General features: G+C 45.3%; 1 protein-coding gene across 1 annotated transcript; it reads left to right on the forward strand.

The window, feature by feature from the left end:
- Window positions 1-8,737: 8,737 nt before the first annotated feature.
- On the forward strand, window positions 8,738-10,018 carry LOC125506499 (protein SMAX1-LIKE 3-like). Its single transcript, XM_048671304.1, has 2 exons — window positions 8,738-8,884; window positions 8,984-10,018. The coding sequence occupies exons 1-2, from the start codon at window positions 8,756-8,758 to the stop codon at window positions 9,782-9,784; spliced, it is 930 nt and encodes a 309-aa protein (XP_048527261.1). The 5' UTR covers window positions 8,738-8,755; the 3' UTR covers window positions 9,785-10,018.
- The last annotated feature ends 9,929 nt before the right edge of the window (window positions 10,019-19,947 follow it).

A 19,947-nucleotide genomic window follows, 5' to 3' on the forward strand; every position in this document is an offset into this window, starting at 1 on the left:
AGACCGGCAAGCAAGCCTTCATACTCTGCAGTATTGTTTGTCGCTTGCTCCTTGGGAAAGTGCATCTGGACTACGTACTTGAGGTGCTCTCCAGTGGGTGCGACAAGCAGCACGCCAGCGCCGGCGCCTTGCAGCGAAAAGGCACCATCAAAGTACATCAGCCACTCTTTGCTTGCTTCCTCGACGGGGATGCTCGTTTCTGGAATTTCTTCATCTGGTGTTGGCGTCCATTCTGCTATGAATTCTGCCAATGCTTTGCTTTGGATAGTTGAAGTACTCTCAAACTTGAGGCCAAAACTTGACAGTTCCAGTGCCCACTCAACAATCCTGCCTGTCGCTTCTGGATTCTGTAGTATCCTCTTCAGCGGAAAACGAGTAACAACTGTGATCTCATGTGCTTGGAAGTAATGGCGCAGCTTTCTCGAGGCCATGAGAAGGCCGAAAAGCAATTTCTGCATGCCAGAGTACCTTGACCTAGCCCCCTGCAGAAGGGAACTGACAAAGTAAACAGGGCGCTGCACCATTCTCTTCTGTATCTCTTCGCGCGTCTGCGCAGATCCATCCTTGTCGGGACCAGAACTTGTCGGGGAAGCCCCCTGCTTGTCGCTGGATGCACCTGCCGTGGTTGCTGGCTCGTCATCTGCCTCCCTCTCTGCTACTAACGCAGCACTAACCACTTGATTGGTTGCCGCTATATACAGCAGCAACTTCTCTTGTGGCTTAGGTGCGACAAGTGTTGGAGTGGAGGACAGGTATCTATTCAAGTCTTGCAGCGCAGCCTCCGCTTTCGGAGTCCATTTCATTGGACCTGCCTTTTTCAATATTTTGAAAAACGGCAGGGCGCGCTCAGCAGACCTAGAGATAAACCTGCTGAGAGCAGCCACGCAACCGGCAAGTCTTCGTACATCCTTGACGCGCTTTGGTGCTTCAATCTGCTCAATGGCCTTGATCTTGCCGGGATTGGCTTCGATTCCCCGCTGAGACACGAAGAACCCGAGAAGCTTGCCGGAGGGGACTCCAAACACACACTTCTTGGGGTTGAGCTTGAGGTTGATCTTGCGCAGATTTGCAAAGGTCCCGTCTAAATCTTGCATCAGAGTTGCCTTGTCCTTGCTCTTGACCACTATGTCATCCATGTAGGTTTCCACATTTCTATGTATTTGTGGCTCAAGAGCGACATGGACTACCCTTGCAAATGTTGAACCAGCATTTTTTAAACCGAAAGGCATCCGTATGAAACAGTACGTGCCACATGGAGTGATGAATGCGGTCTTCTCCTCATCCTCTTCTGCCATGAAGATCTGATGGTATCCTGAGTATGCGTCCAGAAATGAAAGCAAGTCACATCCGGCCGTGGAGTCGACAATCTAGTCAATGCGCGGTAACGGAAATGGGTCTTTGGGACAAGCTTTGGTAACATCGGTAAAGTCGATACAAAGTCTCCATTTCCCATTCGCCTTGCGCACGACTACAGGATTGGCCAACCACGTAGGATAGAGCACTCCTCTGACAAGGCCTGCTGCTTCCAACTTCTTGATCTCTTCTGCGATGAATTCTTGGCGCTCCACTTCTTGCTTCCTGACCTTCTGCTTGACGGGCCGCGCATGAGAACAAACGACAAGATGGTGCTCAATTACTTCCCTGGGAACACCGGGGATGTCAGACGGTTGCCACGCAAACACGTCGACGTTCGCCCGCAGGAAAGCAATGAGCGCGCTTTCCTATTTAGGGTCGAGAGTGGCACTGATGGTGAAGGTACCACCAGTGCCGTACTCCTTGGCGGACACCTTCTTGGTCTCTGGCGGTGCTGCCATTGTCTTCTTACACTTGCCGGTGGAGCTCGATGGTGCGTCCTCGACGGCAGCGCAGCACTCCGAAGAGGTGCGCTTGCCGGAGTGGGCATCAGAACTCTTGCCGGACTTGGTCTTCTTCTTCCCCCCGGGAGCTTCGACGGCAGATGACTTGCAATCTGTTGCAGCTGCCGCTTCCCGGTAGATCTTGTCGGCGCAGATAAGAGCATCCTTCTTGTCGCCAGGGACAGAGATGACGCTTATCGGGCCTGGCATCTTCAGCATGTTGTATGCGTAGTGAGAGGCTGCCATGAACTTGGCGAGTGCTGGACGGCCGAGTATCCCATTGTAAGGCAACGGAAAATCGGCAACGTCAAAAGTGACCCTCTCAGTCCTGAAGTTCGCCTCGCTACCAAATGTTACTGGCAACGTGACCTTCCCCTTCGGCTTGCTCCTTCCCGGGTTGATTCCTTGGAATGTGCCGGTCTCTTCAAGCTCGCTGTCAGGGATCTGGAGTTTCTAGAGTACAGCAGAGGAGATCAGGTTCAAGCTGGTCCCGCCGTCAACTAGCATCTTAGTGACCTTGAGGTTGCGGATAGTTGGTGAAACCAACATCGGCAAGCACCCGACCGCAGTTGTGCGATCAGGGTGGTCCTCAATATCAAAGATGATAGGCGTGCTGGACCATTTCAGAAGCTTGCGTGACTCGACAGGTGGTTCCGCCGCATTAACTTCCCGCACCCACTGCTTGAGTTGGCGGTGCGAAGTATGCAGAGAAGCGCCGCCGTCAACGCACAAGACCTCTGTGGCTTTCTGGAACTCCTGCTCACTGGTCTCGACATCATCCATGTCTTCGTCGTCGTCGTCATCTTCATCCTTGTCGCGGCCGCGGGGAGGTCTGTCTCCTTGCCGCTGCTTGGCCTTGCCGCGGCGTCCTCCCCGGCCGGCGCGCTTCTTGCCGGATTCTCTAGCGCCTCCTTGGGCCCTCTCCTTGTCGCGTCGCTCGTATTCAGCCTTTTGCTTCTGGACAAGCTGCTCGACCTTCTTGCAGCTCTGGAGAACATGGCCCTTGGTGCGGTGGATCTTGCAGTACTGCTTGTCGGTGTCGTCTTGCTTGTCGGCGACTGCCACAGCCTGGCAGTTGGTGCATGCGGCAATCTCCTTGCCGGAGCTACCAGGTTTGGCTTTCTTGGCGCCACCTTCGTTGCCGGACTGCTCAACGACTAGCACATCTTTGCCTTTCTTCTTCCTGTTGTTCCGCCGCCGGTTTCTCTTTGCCGGGGCAGCATCCTCGCTGTCAGATCCTCCTGCTCCTGTATTCTCTCCGGGGAGTTTCCTCCCTTCCTCAGCACGTGCACACTTGTCGGCCAGGGCATACAGCTCACTGACGTCTCTGATCTTGCACATCGCCATCTCCTCCTGCATCATGCGGTTACGCACGTTCTGATGGAATGCGCTGATGACCGCGGCAGGGTGGACATCTGGGATGTTGTGCTGTACACGGCTGAATCTCTGAATGTACTTGCGCAGGGGCTCTCCTTCCTTTTGGGCGAGCAGATGAAGGTCACTCTCTTGGCCATGAGGTTTGTGGCCGCCTGTAAAGGCGCCGACAAACTGATGGCATAGGTCTGCCCAGGAGGATATGGAGTTGTCTGGCAAGTGCATGAGCCAGGACCTGACGTTGGGCTTGAGCACCAGCGGGAAGTAGTTGGCAAGGATCTTGTCGTCCCGCCCCCCGGCAGCCTGCACCGCGATGGTGTAGATGCTGAGGAACTCCGACGGATGCGACTTGCCGTCGTACTTCTTTGGTACGTCTGGCTTGAAATTCTTCGTGCTGGGCCACTGGACTTGCCGCAGCTCACGAGTAAACGCAGGGCAACCTACCGCGTACGGCAAGTCGCCTGGTTCCCCTGGCGCATGCATGTCGACAGAGGGCCCAGCGCGCTGGTCCGATTGACGTCGCGCTTCTCTTCGGCGCTCGATGCGAGTACGAGCGTCTTCTTGCTGTCGTTCGTGAAGAACTTGGCGCTGATCGCGACGAGCTCGTGGATCTGATGACGCGGTGGAGTCACTGTCGAGGTGGATCCGGCGAGTCGGCGATCTTGGCCTTCGGGGCGGAGAGTGCACAGTGGTTGCACCCCCACCGGTCTTGTCGCCACCGGCTCGTGCCTGGCTGACTTGCCGCGGCTGCGACGTGCTCGGCTGCCGTTGAGTGTCGCCGTTGGCGAAGCCGATGAGACTCTGAATGGTGGCCCTCCAGTCGTCGATCTTGTCTGCCGTTGGAGGTTAGTCCAGGAGCAGTTGAGCTCGCGCCAAAGCTTCTGCTCTAGTGGCGGGTGGTGGTGGCGAACGGTGCGAGGAGCGGGATATGCTCGGACTTCTAACTATGTTAGAAGGAGCAGTGTCCCGTCCTGGCGACCGTGCCTCGCTCGTGCCAGAATGTTGGCGTGCATGCTGGTCTTGAGCACTCCGAGATCCACCAGCTCGATCTTGGTCCAGCAAACGCATGGTATCGTGAGTACCATGACGCTGCCGGTCCCGCGCCTTCTGAGATGGGCGCGGTGCATGTACGGACGCCGAGGTCTTGGAGTGCGCCCGGTCATTGTGGGAGCCGGCTACGCCGCCGATGGGCAGCGCAGCCTTGTCCTTGGACCTGGCAACACCGTGAGCTCCCTCGTCGACGCCCGTTCTTCCGCCGGTGTCTGCCCCATCAGCCGTTTGCTCCGGCGGTGGTGGGTTCGGTGCGGACGGAGCAGCCGCCTCCGAAGCCTTCTTCTTCGGCGGCATGTCGATGAAGATGATGAAGATCTAGCTCGTGTGAACGCCAGATCTGGTTCACACAACCTCGACGCCCCTACCTGGCGCGCCAAAGATGTCGGGGGACTAACCCACGAGCACCTATGGGACCGGCGGACCGAGTCCCTTTCGGTTCGGCGGGGGCGAGGGTCGCACGAAGAGCGGATCGAAGCGAAGCACACGAGCAATTTACCCAGGTTCGGGCCGCACGGATGCGTAAAACTCTACTCCTGCTTTGTGGTTTGTATTGAGTTCTTGCTCGGGAGCGCGGAGTGCTAGAGTACACCCCAGCGGCTAACGAGACCGAGCGTGAGTGTTCTCCTTTTCCCTAACTCCCTCTATGTTGCGCATGGGTCTCCTTTTATATGCTCAAGGGGTCACCAACAGGTGGCAACGTAGACAAGGGCAAAAAATGAAAAGGTGTTGCGGTTGGTACAACTACCTGCTACAGCGTATCATACCTAACCCTGACGGCAGGGGACAAGGGCATTAAATGCCCGTCTGCGTCGCCTAAATAGTGCAAAAGGGACCGTCAGGGACGCCACTGCTCGCCACGATGGCAATCTTGTCAGCGCCGCTTGCCACCGCGCGCCGCTGGCTGCACATCCTCCCGCCACGTACGCCTGGAAGGGTCCCAGAGCGACACGTTGGTGGATGTGCTGGAGCGCGGGCACAGAGTGGTGGCTTGCCGCGGCAAGCACCTTGCCGCGGTCGTGGTCTTGTCGCGTCCGGGAGCTTGTCGCTCACCGGGCCTTGCCGGGACGCGTGGCGCGTCGCGGCAAATTCCTTGAGATGCCTTGGTTGGCCTTCCCGGCAAGCTCCTCTTGCCGGGGTCTTGAGATGCCTTTGTTGGCCTTCCCGGCAAGCTCCTCTTGCCGGGGTCTTGTCTCCTTGGCTTGGATACTTTGTTCTTGAATGGCTCCAAAGGAACCACAAAGGACCTTGGCGGTCACCCGGCAAGCCTTGCCGCGGGATGCTGCGACTGCCCGTGCACAAGTTCGGGATACTAGGGTACCCCTATTCTAGTACACCGACACAGTTGCTGTCCAAAATTCTGTTGCTCTGATGTATTGATGGATTGTTGTCGAAAATTCAGTTTGCTCTGTTCATTGATGGACTGTTGCTGTCGACAGTTCAGTTTGCTTTTGTTTATTGATCGATTGATGCACCATGCCGTCCAAACTTCAGTGGTACTGTAGTATTTCCCCTCTGATGTATTGACATTCTAGTATTGTTAAGTTAACTAAACGCACCATCGTCCATCAGGCGGTGTCTGATGTATGCGTTGCATTATTTGGCTGTTTAAAAGTTCAGTATACTAGTGCACACACGAACTGCTCGGGCTGGATCGAGCCAGAGGCAAAACGAGCCGAGCCTCTAGAAACAGGCTCGTTCAACCAATGAGCCGAGCCGAGCTCGGCTCGCTTTAGGCGAGCCAAAGCCGGGCTCGGACTAAACTTGGCTCGGCTCGGCTCGTGTCCAGCCCTAAACCCCAGCGTCTACCCCGTCGTCTTGCGCGCGGCCGGCTTCTCGAGCTCCCAGGTCGATGCTTCGTCGGAGCAATCAAGTGGGGTAGGTTGGGACGTCGCCGCTAGTTCACCAAATCAGTTTCACGGCATGATTAGGGCTGGACGAGTACAAACATCTCTCCTGGATGGAAGGTACGTACTTGGCTAGTTTCACACAATGGGGTGGCGTTTTACCTATCTGATTGGCGTTTTGTTTTGTTTAGACGAAATTTTAGCTTTCTCACGTCGAAATCTTACCTAGCTAGGGCATGGTGTTCTGCCGTCGTGGTGGCCCTTGTCCGTTTCAGATTTAGGCAGCTGATTCTAATAGGAAAAATCAGAAGTTAAAAAAAACAGCTATTTGGAATCAGTTTTGCCAACAAAGTTTTTTTTAACTGGGCTACCCCCATAACGGGAATACAAAGTCTTAACCAGTAATTAACCAGAAATACAGTAGCCAGGAAAGAGAAGTAGCGAGGTCGTAATACCACCTTTGGCAGTGAAACTGAATCTGGATTCGGACCATTTGCAGTGCAATTGCCTAAAGCACATCCGGATGTACTTCACTGGCAAAGCTAATTCGCATGTGATTCGAAGCCAACTGAAGTTAAAACAAACAGGGTCGAAAAGCTAGACAATTGTAAGCCACAATCCGAGCAAAGGTTGAACTCTGGAGACAAGCAGGCGCTAAATGTCTAGAACCTCCATTCGCTGAACCCCCAGCAGGCATAGGCTAACTTCTTTGGGGCTGTTTTGTAGCTCCCTCTTTTTAGCATCTTCTTCTTTTTAATCCTTCTGTTTGATCCTCGGATCCACCACATGTATTCCTTTTCCGCTGCTTTCTGCTATCAATCAATGCAAGCCAGCAATACTGGATCTTTCAAAAAAAGAAAAGAAAAGCTAGACAATAACCCGACAGACCCGACTTTAATTCTCTAGCCCAATGATGAAACCAGACCTGCTAAAAAGGTTGATGGTCTTAAACATTACAAACTAAAATACACTAAAGTATAAATTATTACTCACATAGTCACATGACAAAAATAATTTGCACCATCAATCCAATGTGGCAATGAGATTGACATTTTGTTTTGTGTAGATGAATTTTTAGCTTACTCTCTTGTTAGCTAGGACGACATGACGTTCCATTCCTATTAGATGAAAAGCTTGAACAGAGGCACCTTATTTGACATAGTGATAAACCTAGAACAGCTATTGAAGGTCCTAATTACCCCCCTCCCCCCCCTCGGGACGCGCACACACGTACACAATGTTTTAATCATTCCGTTGCCACATACGCCAAATATCAAATTCAAGATATAAGTCATTACTCTCGTGACTATCTTTTTTTCTTCCAGAAACTTAATTAATCAAACTTGGAAAAATACCATTAGATCTATCATAAGAACAACAACAATAACAACACAAATAATAACAATAACAGTTATTTTCCCTATGAAGATAACTACCCAGTCTGTGTGTAAATAGATACATTATTTTTGGCTATTGATATTTCCTTCAAGATGTATCTTTGACCGTTATATTTGATATCTATATGTTAGCTAGTCAAAGAATATGAAAAATATTTTTATGATAGACCTAATGGTATTATTTTCACTTTGCCATTCTGAATATATTCTTATATAGTTGAAAAAGTTTGATTGCACACACTTTGTATGACATCGTGCCAAGGAGGAGATTATAAGGGGTTGGGAAGGATTGTATCTTGGAGATGAACAGCTTTAGACAAAGACTGCCATATTTGTTCTTTATTTTCTTTCGGCTGAATTGGGTCACAAAGGGACTTGATCCCTCCCAGACCAGCCATTTATGAAGTTCTGCTTAAAAACCACTTATGAAGTCATGTATATTTGAACAGAGATACTCCATGCATCCCAAAATATGGTGTATTTTTTTACTAGCTTTCATAAAGTTTGATAGAGAAAAAAAATTATAATGTACAACAAAATTGAATGTTATCAGAAACAAATGTTCATTCTATGGCTCCTTCGCGCGACGCAATCATGCCACCTTGGGGTGCATGCTTTTTTTTGTCCGCCTCCATGGCATGCAAAGAAAATGAGTAACACCTCTGTGAACCGTTCCATATGCACGCAAAGAGACACATCATCCCACGAAAAGCTGAATTTGTAAAATCAAAATATTTTGCAGCTTGAAATATTTCTCCAGTTGATAATCCATTTCCACTGTTGGCTTTATATTGACAAGGGCTACAGAGCAGGATTCCCCTTCATCTAAAAAAAATACTGTATGTTCGATCAATTTTTTTTCTGGAACTCTTTTGGTACTAGGCAATAAAAATCTAGGACAACAGTCGGCCACTAATTTGTCCAATGTAGGTACGCACTTATGCATGCAGCTTCATTATTATCAGAACAAATCTTGCTAAAACGAAGTTGACTAAGACTTGGTTATGTCTCAGTCGATGATATATTTACGAGATCTTACATTAAGATTCATGCATTTTTTCTTCAGTTTTTTTTTCCTTTTTTCTTTCTTAAATGTTGTATGTCACTTGATCGAGACCTAGCCACACACTACCCTATCAGGATATTTCCAATAAAGTCGTTAGAACTAAGCATTAGACACGCACGCTAATTTTGCCTGTATTTTTGCAGCGAGTGTCAAGCTAGCAAAGCAATGTCAGGAGCAGGGCGACCGGACATCTTTGGTGGCACCGTCCTAGGAGAAACGACGGCGAGCATTATTCCTCCGTGGCTCCGCCGCTACAAAGATACAAACTGCTGCGGTGCCTGTCCTCAAGCAGACGTACGTATAACACATCTAGATACATTATACATGTGGCTACTGTATTTCACTCATGAAGTGATGATCCGATGAATTAATTACCGGCTGTGACACATGCAGGCTGCTTGCCGCCGGCTGAAGTTCACGGAGCTCAGCGCGACAAATCACAGGATCCTCTGTGATGCGCTCGAGCTGCGCGTTCCGCGACACGGGAGCATCGTCGCCGGCACATCGAGCACGGTACTCCGGTGCCGATCGGGCGTGACGAGGAGGAGGCTGTCTAGCTCGTTGTCGACCTGGCTGCTCTTCATAGGAAGGGACGGTGGCGGCAAGATGGCGGTTGCTCGGGAGCTCGCGAGGCTTGTGTTTGACTCCTACGCTGAGTTCACCACACTGCATGTGCAGGGTGACCCCGACATTCCCGCACGCAGCGGCATGCTAACCCACAAGAGGCCGAGATCACCGGACAACGGCAATGGTGGCGACCTCGGGGCGAGGCTGTTCGAAGCGTTCACGGAGAACCCTCACCGCCTTATATTGATCGACGACGTTGACAGACTGGATCGTGATTCGGAGATGCGCATCAGAAACGCCGTCGCGGATGGAGGAATGGTGACGGGATGCAACGGCGACGTGGTCGGCCTGGAGGATGCCATCGTAGTGCTGAGCGCCTCTGACGTGTTGGACTCGAGGTACGTAGCTTCATCTTCCTCCCCACGGGTAAAGCGACGCTTTAGTGGACAGAACCGTGAGGAAGGTGACGCCACGGAGATGGAAGTGAGATGTCGTCGTCGTCATGGTTGGGATTTGAACGTTTGTGCAGTGGATGAGGAAGAGGAGGAGGAGGAGGAGGAGGAGGACAGTTTAGCAGATGACGGGGGGATCATGAATGTCGTGGATGGTGTTTTCCTATTCAATTAGCAGATTTTTTTGGGGTACCATTCTAGGCATTTCAAAGGGTTCTGAATTGTTATATTTCGCCTTCAGAATTTATTGTCTTGAATTAAGAAGATTTTTTTACCTCCCCATTTTTATTTCAGAATGATAACACAACAATGTTTAACAGTCACCACTCACCACTCACCACATTTGTCTTGAGTTGGTGAAGATGTTAAATCAGTGAGGAAAGCAATGTGTCATCTTTAGCTTCCTTAATTAATGAGATTGCGCGTCTCAAGTCTGGAAAGAGAATTTTGTACTAGTACTCATGTTTGTAGAAGACGAACGCCGAAGAGCTGTTTGGCTCCACTCAGGTCTGAATGGATTGGAGCAGTTCTGTCGTGCGGATTGTAGTAGCATTATTTGAGTGATACAATTATGATCACAAAATAAATATTTTACAGTCACCACATTTACACAGTTTTTTTTTGAGGTCAAAGCAACGCTTTATAACTTAACGGTGCTCGCGCAAATCGCTCGAGGCACAAGCAGCCACTTGGGCTGGTACATCAGACCCCCAGTTCATGACATGGTCTACTGGGTACAACCGGCCAATATTGGCTAATTCATGCGCTACAGCATTGGCACTATTTTACAGTCACCACATTTACACAGTTGACCACAACATCCAATTTATTTGTCCAACTAAAGATCCCACGAAACCCCTCAACAGCCGAGCAGCCATGTCATTAAACACCAAGTCGCAACCATTTACGTAGTAAGCAAATATTCAGAATACTACTATTAAGGTTCACTGCCCCAAACCACCCATGTCTTTACCAAAACTGTTGGTAGACAGATTGCAAATGATTCTAATCTATTCCATTGATGATCATTCCTTATATACAACGGGAAGGGGCGCAAGTGAAGGGATGCGTCCCCTCGATGGGGAAGGACGAACCATCGTGTCGATTGCAGGCTTGGCAATTGCACGTGTAATTACAAAAAGAGGATTATCTCCTTAATCATAATAATAATTAAATCCTAACACTCCCCCTAATCCTCGTTTGTCCTTGTGATTGATCATCGTTGAAATAGTCTCCTCCAAAAACCCTGTGGGAAAAATATGAGAAGACATACATAATATGTCATAGAAAACTCCTTCCAAAAACCCAGTGGGAAAATAAGAAGAAAATGACACATCACAATGCTTGTATTACTATTGCCTCATTAAAAACCTCTTATGAGAAACCATATAGGAAAAAACTCATAAAGGAAAAGAGCGCAATATCAAAGATCTGGAGAGATCTTGAACAGGTTATCATTCAGGAGGGCACTCCCCCTGAACCTTGCAAAAGTCATCTTGTACCTCATCATTAACATCTTTCATGAAGGAAGAACTTGGTAAAGATTTTGTGAACATATCACACAAATCACACATGACTTTGCTTCCAAAATATTTATCTTCCCACTTTTCAACTCACGATGAAGAAAATATTTTCAGAGTAATATACTTTGTAATATTGCTCATTATAACCTATCTGCATCTATGTAATACAAACAACATTATCTTCATAGATAATGGTGGGTGATTCCTACCAATCAAACTCACCCGAACTTTCAACAAAGTTCATCATTCTGTAAAGTCAAACATATTCAGATGTTGCTTCATACATTTAGAATGATTAGTGGATGCAGCCACTAGAGTTTGTCATTTTGACTTCCGAGAGAACGTCGTACCTTCATTTGAGGAGACAAAAATCAGTCTGTGATCTAGGATTATGGGGATGAAATATATACCCAACATCACAATATACAACCATGGTCATATCTTGAATTTTTTTCATAGAACAAACGAAGATCTATGGTGTCCATAAGATATCTAAAAATATTCTTCACACCAACCCAATGCCTTTTAAGCAGTGATGCATTGTATCTAGCCAATAAAGTTACTGCTAATGACATACCAGGCCTGGTGCAGTTTGCTAGATACACCAATGCTCTCATGGCACCGCATATGGAAATTCACGTCCAAATATCTCTTCATCGCTCTCGTTAGGACTTAATGGGTCCTTATCTGTAGTAATCCAAAGATCTCAAAACCATAGTTCTTTGATGGATATGACTTATCCATGTTGAACTTTCAACAATCGTTTGGTTAAATGTGGACTGATGAACAAGTATTCCTCAAGGAATATGCTCAAGTTCCAAACTCAAGCAATGTTTGGTCTCAACAAACCTTGCATATTACACTCCGTCTTAAGATGATATGATTGTATCATGTATCTCTTGTGTAGCTCCAATTATACTAGATCATCAACATACACAGAAATTGTACAAAATTCCTCTTTGGATTTCTTGATGAACATACATGAACAATCATCAATGTTTGAGTAACCTTCTAATAAAGGAACTCACTCAGTCGGTTCTACCACATCATTGCCGACTACTTCAAGTCATAATAACTTCTGAAGCGTTACACAACACATGTTGCGATTAAATTCAGAATTTCCATTCCTTCGGAATTATCATTGAGATATCTGAATCAAGTGACTCATACAGTTATTCAGTCACAACATCCATCAGTTGGATATACAAATTCATTATTCACTGCCAGTGATATGAAATATCGGAATGTTAATCCACTCATAACTGGAGAACATGTTTCATCTTAAACGATGAAGGGTCTCTGCATGAACCCATGTGCTACAAGCCTCGCTTCATGTCTCACCACCTCATTGTTTTTATTCCTCTCATGAACAAAAAACTCACTATGATCCCCCAGGGAACACATTCAGAGGAGTGGGTACTACTGATCAGGTCAATACCCCTCTTCTTGAAAGCGAGCGCGTCCTCAATTACTGCCTTCCTTTGGATCAACTAGAGCGTTTTAGACACTCAACCATGCATGGACTTAGGTTCTAGATCCAATCCAAGGTCTTATGCAATTCATGAGGATAAATAAGTGTCGACATAATGTAGTCTTTATTATATGATTCTCCCGAATCCATGTCCACAGTGGAGATTTCATCATTACCTTTTGACTCTTTGTGATTTCCTGCAACAGCTGAGTCAAGGTCTTCCGATGTCCCAGCACAAAAATTTGTGTGCGCACTCGTGCTGGGTCCTGGATGTGTCCAACATCCTTCAGGTGTCCTTCAACCCTTTGCTGAATATCAACATGATGTTGACCTGCATTTACTGTTTGAGGATTCCTCATTCCTCTTGGACGCTTTCATGAAGCCTTGTCCTCTTGTGTCCAGATTCCTCCCCCTCATCGATGGCCGAGTGGACCTATGGGTCACATCCACTCTCTCTGACACATTCACTATGGGAATATTTCACTTTGTGACACCTTTATACTCAGTAAATGCAACTGGCAGATTATTTGCGATACTTTGCAAATTTAGAAACTTCTGAACCTCTAGTTCAGATTCATACATAGGTGGACCAAAGGACTAGATGTCTATTAACATCTCATTCTATTTCCCGGCATTCAATGTGGTTCTTATCTCCCCCTAATGCCGGAAAAATGTCCTCATCAAAATACAAACAGCATACCGAGCCATAAACAAGTCTCATTTAAGAGACTTTAGGTACTTTACGATTGACGGAGAATTGTACCTCACATAGATCCCCATTTATCTATGAGGGCCCATATATGTACGTTGCGGTGCTGAAATCGGTGCGTATCCAATGCAACCGAATTATCGCAGATGGGAAATACTTGCTGATTTCCACGTACTAACTGCAAGGGGAGACCATATAATATGCAGTTGGTCGAATTTGTATGAACTATGATGTATGTCAAACTGCATGTCCCCAACAAATTGTTGGGAGATTACAATTCAGTAGGAGCTATCCCGCTATCAACTTAATCCTATTGATAAGTGATTCCGCAAGATCATTCTGGGTATGTACACAAAGTACCAATATGCTCCACTGTTATGCCTAAATCTAGGCAGTAACCATCAAATGCTCATGAACTAACTTCCATAGCATTATCCATTCTGATGGATTTATCCCGTGCCTGGGATGATTTGCTCTCAAATTAATGATCTGAGCAATCATCTTTGTAAAAGCATGGTTCCATATAAAAGTAAGACACACACTAGACCATGTCAGTAATGCATCCAAAAGCACTATGAAATATGTGAATATTCCATGTAACGATTGAATTGGATCACATATATATCTCCTATCCAAGGAAATCTAGCGGCTCATCCTTTTTCATGAGATAAGATGGCCTTGCGATCAGTTTCCCAGTTTGCACACATTGTACATACACAATTCAATGAATTTGGAAAATTCACACCGTTAGATTGTGTCCAATTGAACCATCAATAATTTTCTCGTCCCCCCAATATCAGGATGACCCAAGCAATCATGCCATATCTTGAACTTCTCAAGATTCTAGAAAATTATCTTATACGCCAATGTGTATCCAATTTAATGTATGCATAATACAATCCACAATATAGAGAAGCATTTACTCTAGGATTTCATTCAAATCCTTTTTGTTGAGTCATGAGTAGGCTTCCAACCTCACTCACTATATGAGTTTCAACATAGAAACCATTGCGGATATCCTTAAAACTCAACGAAGGTACGAGTACAATCTTGATGCATGAATGCATCCATGATTACCATATAGTACCTACAGGGAGTGTAATTGTGGCTTTGACCAGAACCAACAATTACCATATCACAACCATAATGTGTCATGACACTACCATTACTCTTCTCAAGAGTATGATAGTACTTTATCTCCCTTAATATTGTGTTAGTAGACCCATTTTCCACTTAACACATTTCCTTCTCAGTCGGATTATTTCATAGGTTTCTACAGAGTTCAATATACATATAAATGAAGGAAATATGCCCTAGAGGCAATAATAATGTTATTATTTTATTTCCTTATATCATGATAAATGTTTATTATTCATGCTAGAATTGTATTATCTGGAAACATAATACTTGTGTGAATACATAGACAAACTAAACGTCACTAGTATGCCTCTACTTGACTAGCTCATTAATCAAAGATGGTTATGTTTCCTAACCACAGACATGTGTTGTCATTTGATTAACGGGATCACATTATTAGGAGAATGATGTGATTGACATGACCCATTCCATTAGCTTAGCACCCGATCATTTAGTATGTTGCTATTGCTTTCTTCATGACTTATACAAGTTCCTATGACTATGAGATTATGCAACTCCCGTTTGCCGAAGGAACACTTTGTGTGCTACCAAACGTCACAACGTAACTGGGTGATTATAAAGGAGCTCTACAGGTGTCTCCAAAGGTAAATGTTGGGTTGGCGTATTTCAAGATTAGGATTTGTCACTCCGATTGTCGCAGAGGTATCTCTGGGCCCTCTCGGTAATGCACATCACATAAGCCTTGCAAGCATTGCAACTAATGAGTTAGCTGCGAGATGATGTATAACGAAACGAGTAAAGAGACATTACGCGTACGCTTACGCGAGACCGGTTCTCCCGACGTGCTTTGCACAAAGGTGGCTAGCGGGTGTCAGTTTCTCCAACTTTAGTTGAACCGAGTGTGGCTACGCCCGGTCCTTGCGAAGGTTAAAACAACACCAACTTGACAAACTATTGTTGTGGTTTTGATGCGTAGGTAAGATTGGTTCTTGCTTAAGCCCGTAGCAGCCACGTAAAACTTGCAACAACAAAGTAGAGGACGTCTAACTTGTTTTTGCAGGTCATGTTGTGATGTGATATGGTTAAGACATGATGATAAATTTTATTGTATGAGATGATCATGTTTTGTAACCAAGTTATCGGCAACTGGCAGGAGCCATATGGTTGTCGCTTTATTGTATGAAATGCAATTGCGCTGTAATGCTTTACTTTATCACTAAGTGGTAGCGATAGTCGTGGAAGCATAAGATTGGCGAGATGACAACGATGCTACGATGGTGATCAAGGTGTCGCGCCGGTGACGATGGTGATCACGACGGTGCTTCAAAGATGAAGATCACAAGGACAAGATGATGATGGCCATATCATATCACTTATATTGACTGCATGTGATGTTTATCTTTTATGCATCTTATCTTGCTTTGATTGACGGTAGCATTTTAATATGATCTCTCACTAATTATCAAGAAGTGTTCTCCCTGAGTATGCACCGTTGCGAAAGTTCTTCGTGCTGAGACACCACGTGATGATCGGGTGTGATAGGCTCTACGTTCAAATACAACGGGTGCAAAACAGTTGCACACGCGGAATACTCAGGTTATACTTGACGAGCCAAGCATATACAGATATGGCCTCAGAACACGGAGACCGAAAGGTCGAGCGTGAATCATATAGTAGATATGATCAACATAGTGATGTTCACCAATGAAACTACTCCATCTCACGTGATGATCGGACATGGTTTAGTTGATTTGGATCACGTAATCACTTAGAGGATTAGAGGGATGTCTATCTAAGTGGGAGTTCTTTAGTACTATGGTTAATTGAACCTAAATTTATCATGAACTTAGTACGTGATAGTATCTTGCTTGTTTATGTTTGATTGTAGATAGATGGCCCGTGCTGTTGTTCCATTGAATTTTAATGCGTTCCTTGAGAAAGTAAAGTTGAAAGATGATGGTAGCAATTACACGGACTGGGTCCGTAACTTGAGGATTATCCTCATTGTTGCACAGAAGAATTACGTCCTAGAAGCACCGCTGGGTGCCAGGCCTGCTGCTGGAGCAACACCAGATGTTATGAACGTCTGGCAGAGCAAAGCTGATGACTACTCGATAGTTTAGTGTGCCATGCTTTACGGCTTAGAATCGGGACTTCAACGACGTTTTGAACGTCATGGAGCATATGAGATGTTCCAGGAGTTGAAGTTAATATTTCAAGCAAATGCCTGGATTGAGAGATATGAAGTCTCCAATAAGTTCTATAGCTGCAAGATGGAGGAGAACAGTTCTGTTAGTGAGCATATACTCAAAATGTCTGGGTATAATAATCAGTTGATTCAATTTGGAGTTAATCTTCCAGATGATTGCGTCATTGACAGAATTCTCCAATCACTGCCACCAAGCTACAAGAGCTTCGTGATGAACTATAATATGCAAGGGATGAATAAGACTATTCCCGAGCTCTTCGCAATGCTGAAAGTTGCGGAGGTAGAAATCAAGAAGGAGCATCAAGTGTTGATGGTCAACAAGACCACTAGTTTCAAGAAAAAGGGCAAAGGAAAGAAGAAGGGGAACTTCAAAAAGAACAGCAAGCAAGTTGCTACTCAAGAGAAGAAACCCAAACCTGGACCTAAGCCTGAAACTGAGTGCTTCTACTGCAAGCATACTGGTCACTGGAAGCGGAACTGCCCCAAGTATTTGGCGGATAAGAAGGATGGCAAGGTGAACAAAGGTATATGTGATGCACCCACTAATTTGGATTACAAATACTTTAATTATGATAGTTGCTCTTTGATTGATTGTATTTCTTTGTTGCAATCCATGATAAATTCACCCCATGCTTATGAACAAAACAAAGCTTTTACTAAACATATTGTTGATGCTATGATGAAAGCTCTTGAAGAAAAATTAGAATTAGAAGTTTCAATTCCTAGAAAATTGCATGATGAGTGGGAACCTACTATCAAATTCAAGATTAAAAATTATTAGTGTTTTTTTGTGTGACTTGGATGCTAGTGTTTCCACAATTCCGAATCTTTATGTGATGTGCTTGGTCTTACCAATCTTGAAGAATGTTCTTTGAATTTGCACTTGGCGGATTCTACTATTAAAAAGCCTATGGGAAGAATTAATTATGTTCTTATTCTTGCAAATAGGAATTATGTGCCCACAGATTTTATTGTTCTTGATATTGATTGCAATCCTTCTTGTCCAATTATTCTTGGTAGACCGTTTTTACGCACTATCGGTGCCGTGATTGATATGGAAGAAGGCAATATTAAGTTCCAATTTCCTTTGAGGAAAGGTATGGAACACTTTCCTAGAACTATAATTAAGCGACCTTATGAATCAATGATGGGAGCATCTTATGGATCTCGAAACAAAGATGACAAAACTTAGATCCTTGCTTTATGCCTAGCTAAGGGCGTAAAACTATAGCGCTTGTTAGGAGGCAACCCAATGAATAACATTTATTTTTTATTTTTTCTTTCTGTTCTTGTGTGTTTACACAATTATGCTACTGTTATAATTGTATTTTTTTATGTTTTAATTAGTGTTTGTGACAAGTAAAGCCTTTAGGATCTTCTTGGGTAATAGTTGTTTGATCTTGCTGAAAAAAACAGAAAGTTTGCGCTCACGAAATTAATTTTTATTTTTTACCAAAGAGCAATAGAATACCCATTACAATTACAGTAGATCAATATACAAATTTCTCAGGTCGTCCTACTTTTCAGAGTTTTTTGAGTTAAAGAAGTATTCGAAATAGTCAGATTTCTACAGACTGTTCTGTTTTGACAGATTCTGTTTCCTTTGTGTTGTGTGCTTATTTTGATGGCTCTATGGTTTTCTTTGATGAGTTTTTGATTAACGGGATCACATTATTAGGAGAATGATGTGATTGACATGACCCATTCCATTAGCTTAGCACCCGATCATTTAGTATGTTGCTATTGCTTTCTTCATGACTTATACAAGTTCCTATGACTATGAGATTATGCAACTCCCGTTTGCCGAAGGAACACTTTGTGTGCTACCAAACGTCACAACGTAACTGGGTGATTATAAAGGAGCTCTACAGGTGTCTCCAAAGGTAAATGTTGGGTTGGCGTATTTCGAGATTAGGATTTGTCACTCCGATTGTCGCAGAGGTATCTCTGGGCCCTCTCGGTAATGCACATCACATAAGCCTTGCAAGCATTGCAACTAATGAGTTAGTTGCGAGATGATGTATAACGAAACGAGTAAAGAGACATTACGCGTACGCTTACGCGAGACCGGTTCTCCCGACGTGCTTTGCACATAGGTGGCTTGCGGGTGAGTTTCTCCAATTTTAGTTGAACCGAGTGTGGCTACGCCCGGTCCTTGCGAAGGTTAAAATATCACCAACTTGAGAAACTATTGTTGTGGTTTTGATGCGTAGGTAAGATTGGTTCTAGCTTAAGCCTGTAGCAGCCACGTAAAACATGCAACAACAAAGTAGAGGACGTCTAACTTGTTTTTGCAGGGCATGTTGTGATGTGATATGGTCAAGACATGATGCTAAATTTTATTGTATGAGATGATCATGTTTTGTAACCGAGTTATCGACAACTGGCAGGAGCCATATGGTTGTCACTTTATTGTATGCAATGCAATCGCGCTGTAATGCTTTACTTTATCACTAAGCGGTAGCGATAGTCGTGGAAGCATAAGATTGGCTAGACGACAACGATGCTACGATGGTCAAGGTGTCGCGCCGGTGAAGATGTGATCATGACGGTGCTTCAAGATTGAAGATCACAAGCACAAGATGATGGATGGCCATATCATATCACTTATATTGATTGCATGTGATGTTTATCTTTTAATGCATCTTATCTTGCTTTGATTGACGGTAGCATTTTAAGATGATCTCTCACTATTATCAGAAGTGTTCTCCCTGAGTATGCACATTGCGAAAGTTCTTCGTGCTGAGACCACGTGATGATCGGGTGTGATAGGCTCTACGTTCAAATACAACGGGTGCAACAGTTGCACACGCGGAATACTCAGGTTATACTTGACGACCAAGCATATACAGATATGGCCTCGGAACACGGAGACCGAAAGGTCGAGCGTGAATCATATAGTAGATATGATCAACATAGTGATGTTCACCATGAAACTACTCCATCTCACGTGATGATCGGACATGGTTTAGTTGATTTGGATCACGTAATCACTTAGAGGATTAGAGGGATGTCTATCTAAGTGGGAGTTCTTTAAGTAATATGATTAATTGAACCTAAATTTATCATGAACTTAGTACCTGATAGTATCTTGCTTTATCTGTTTGATTGTAGATAGATGGCCGTGCTGTTGTTCCATTGAATTTTAATGCGTTCCTTGAGAAAGAAAAGTTGAAAGATGATGGTAGCAATTACACGGACTAGGTCCGTAACTTGAGGATTATCCTCATTGCTGCCACAGAAGAATTACGTCCTGAAAGCACCGCTAGGTGCCAAGGACTGCTGCTGGAGCAACACCAGATGTTATGACCGTCTGGCAGAGCAAAGC

The sequence above is a fragment of the Triticum urartu genome, chromosome 5 (assembly GCF_003073215.2).
Source record: "Triticum urartu cultivar G1812 chromosome 5, Tu2.1, whole genome shotgun sequence".
Lineage (NCBI taxonomy): Eukaryota > Viridiplantae > Streptophyta > Magnoliopsida > Poales > Poaceae > Triticum > Triticum urartu.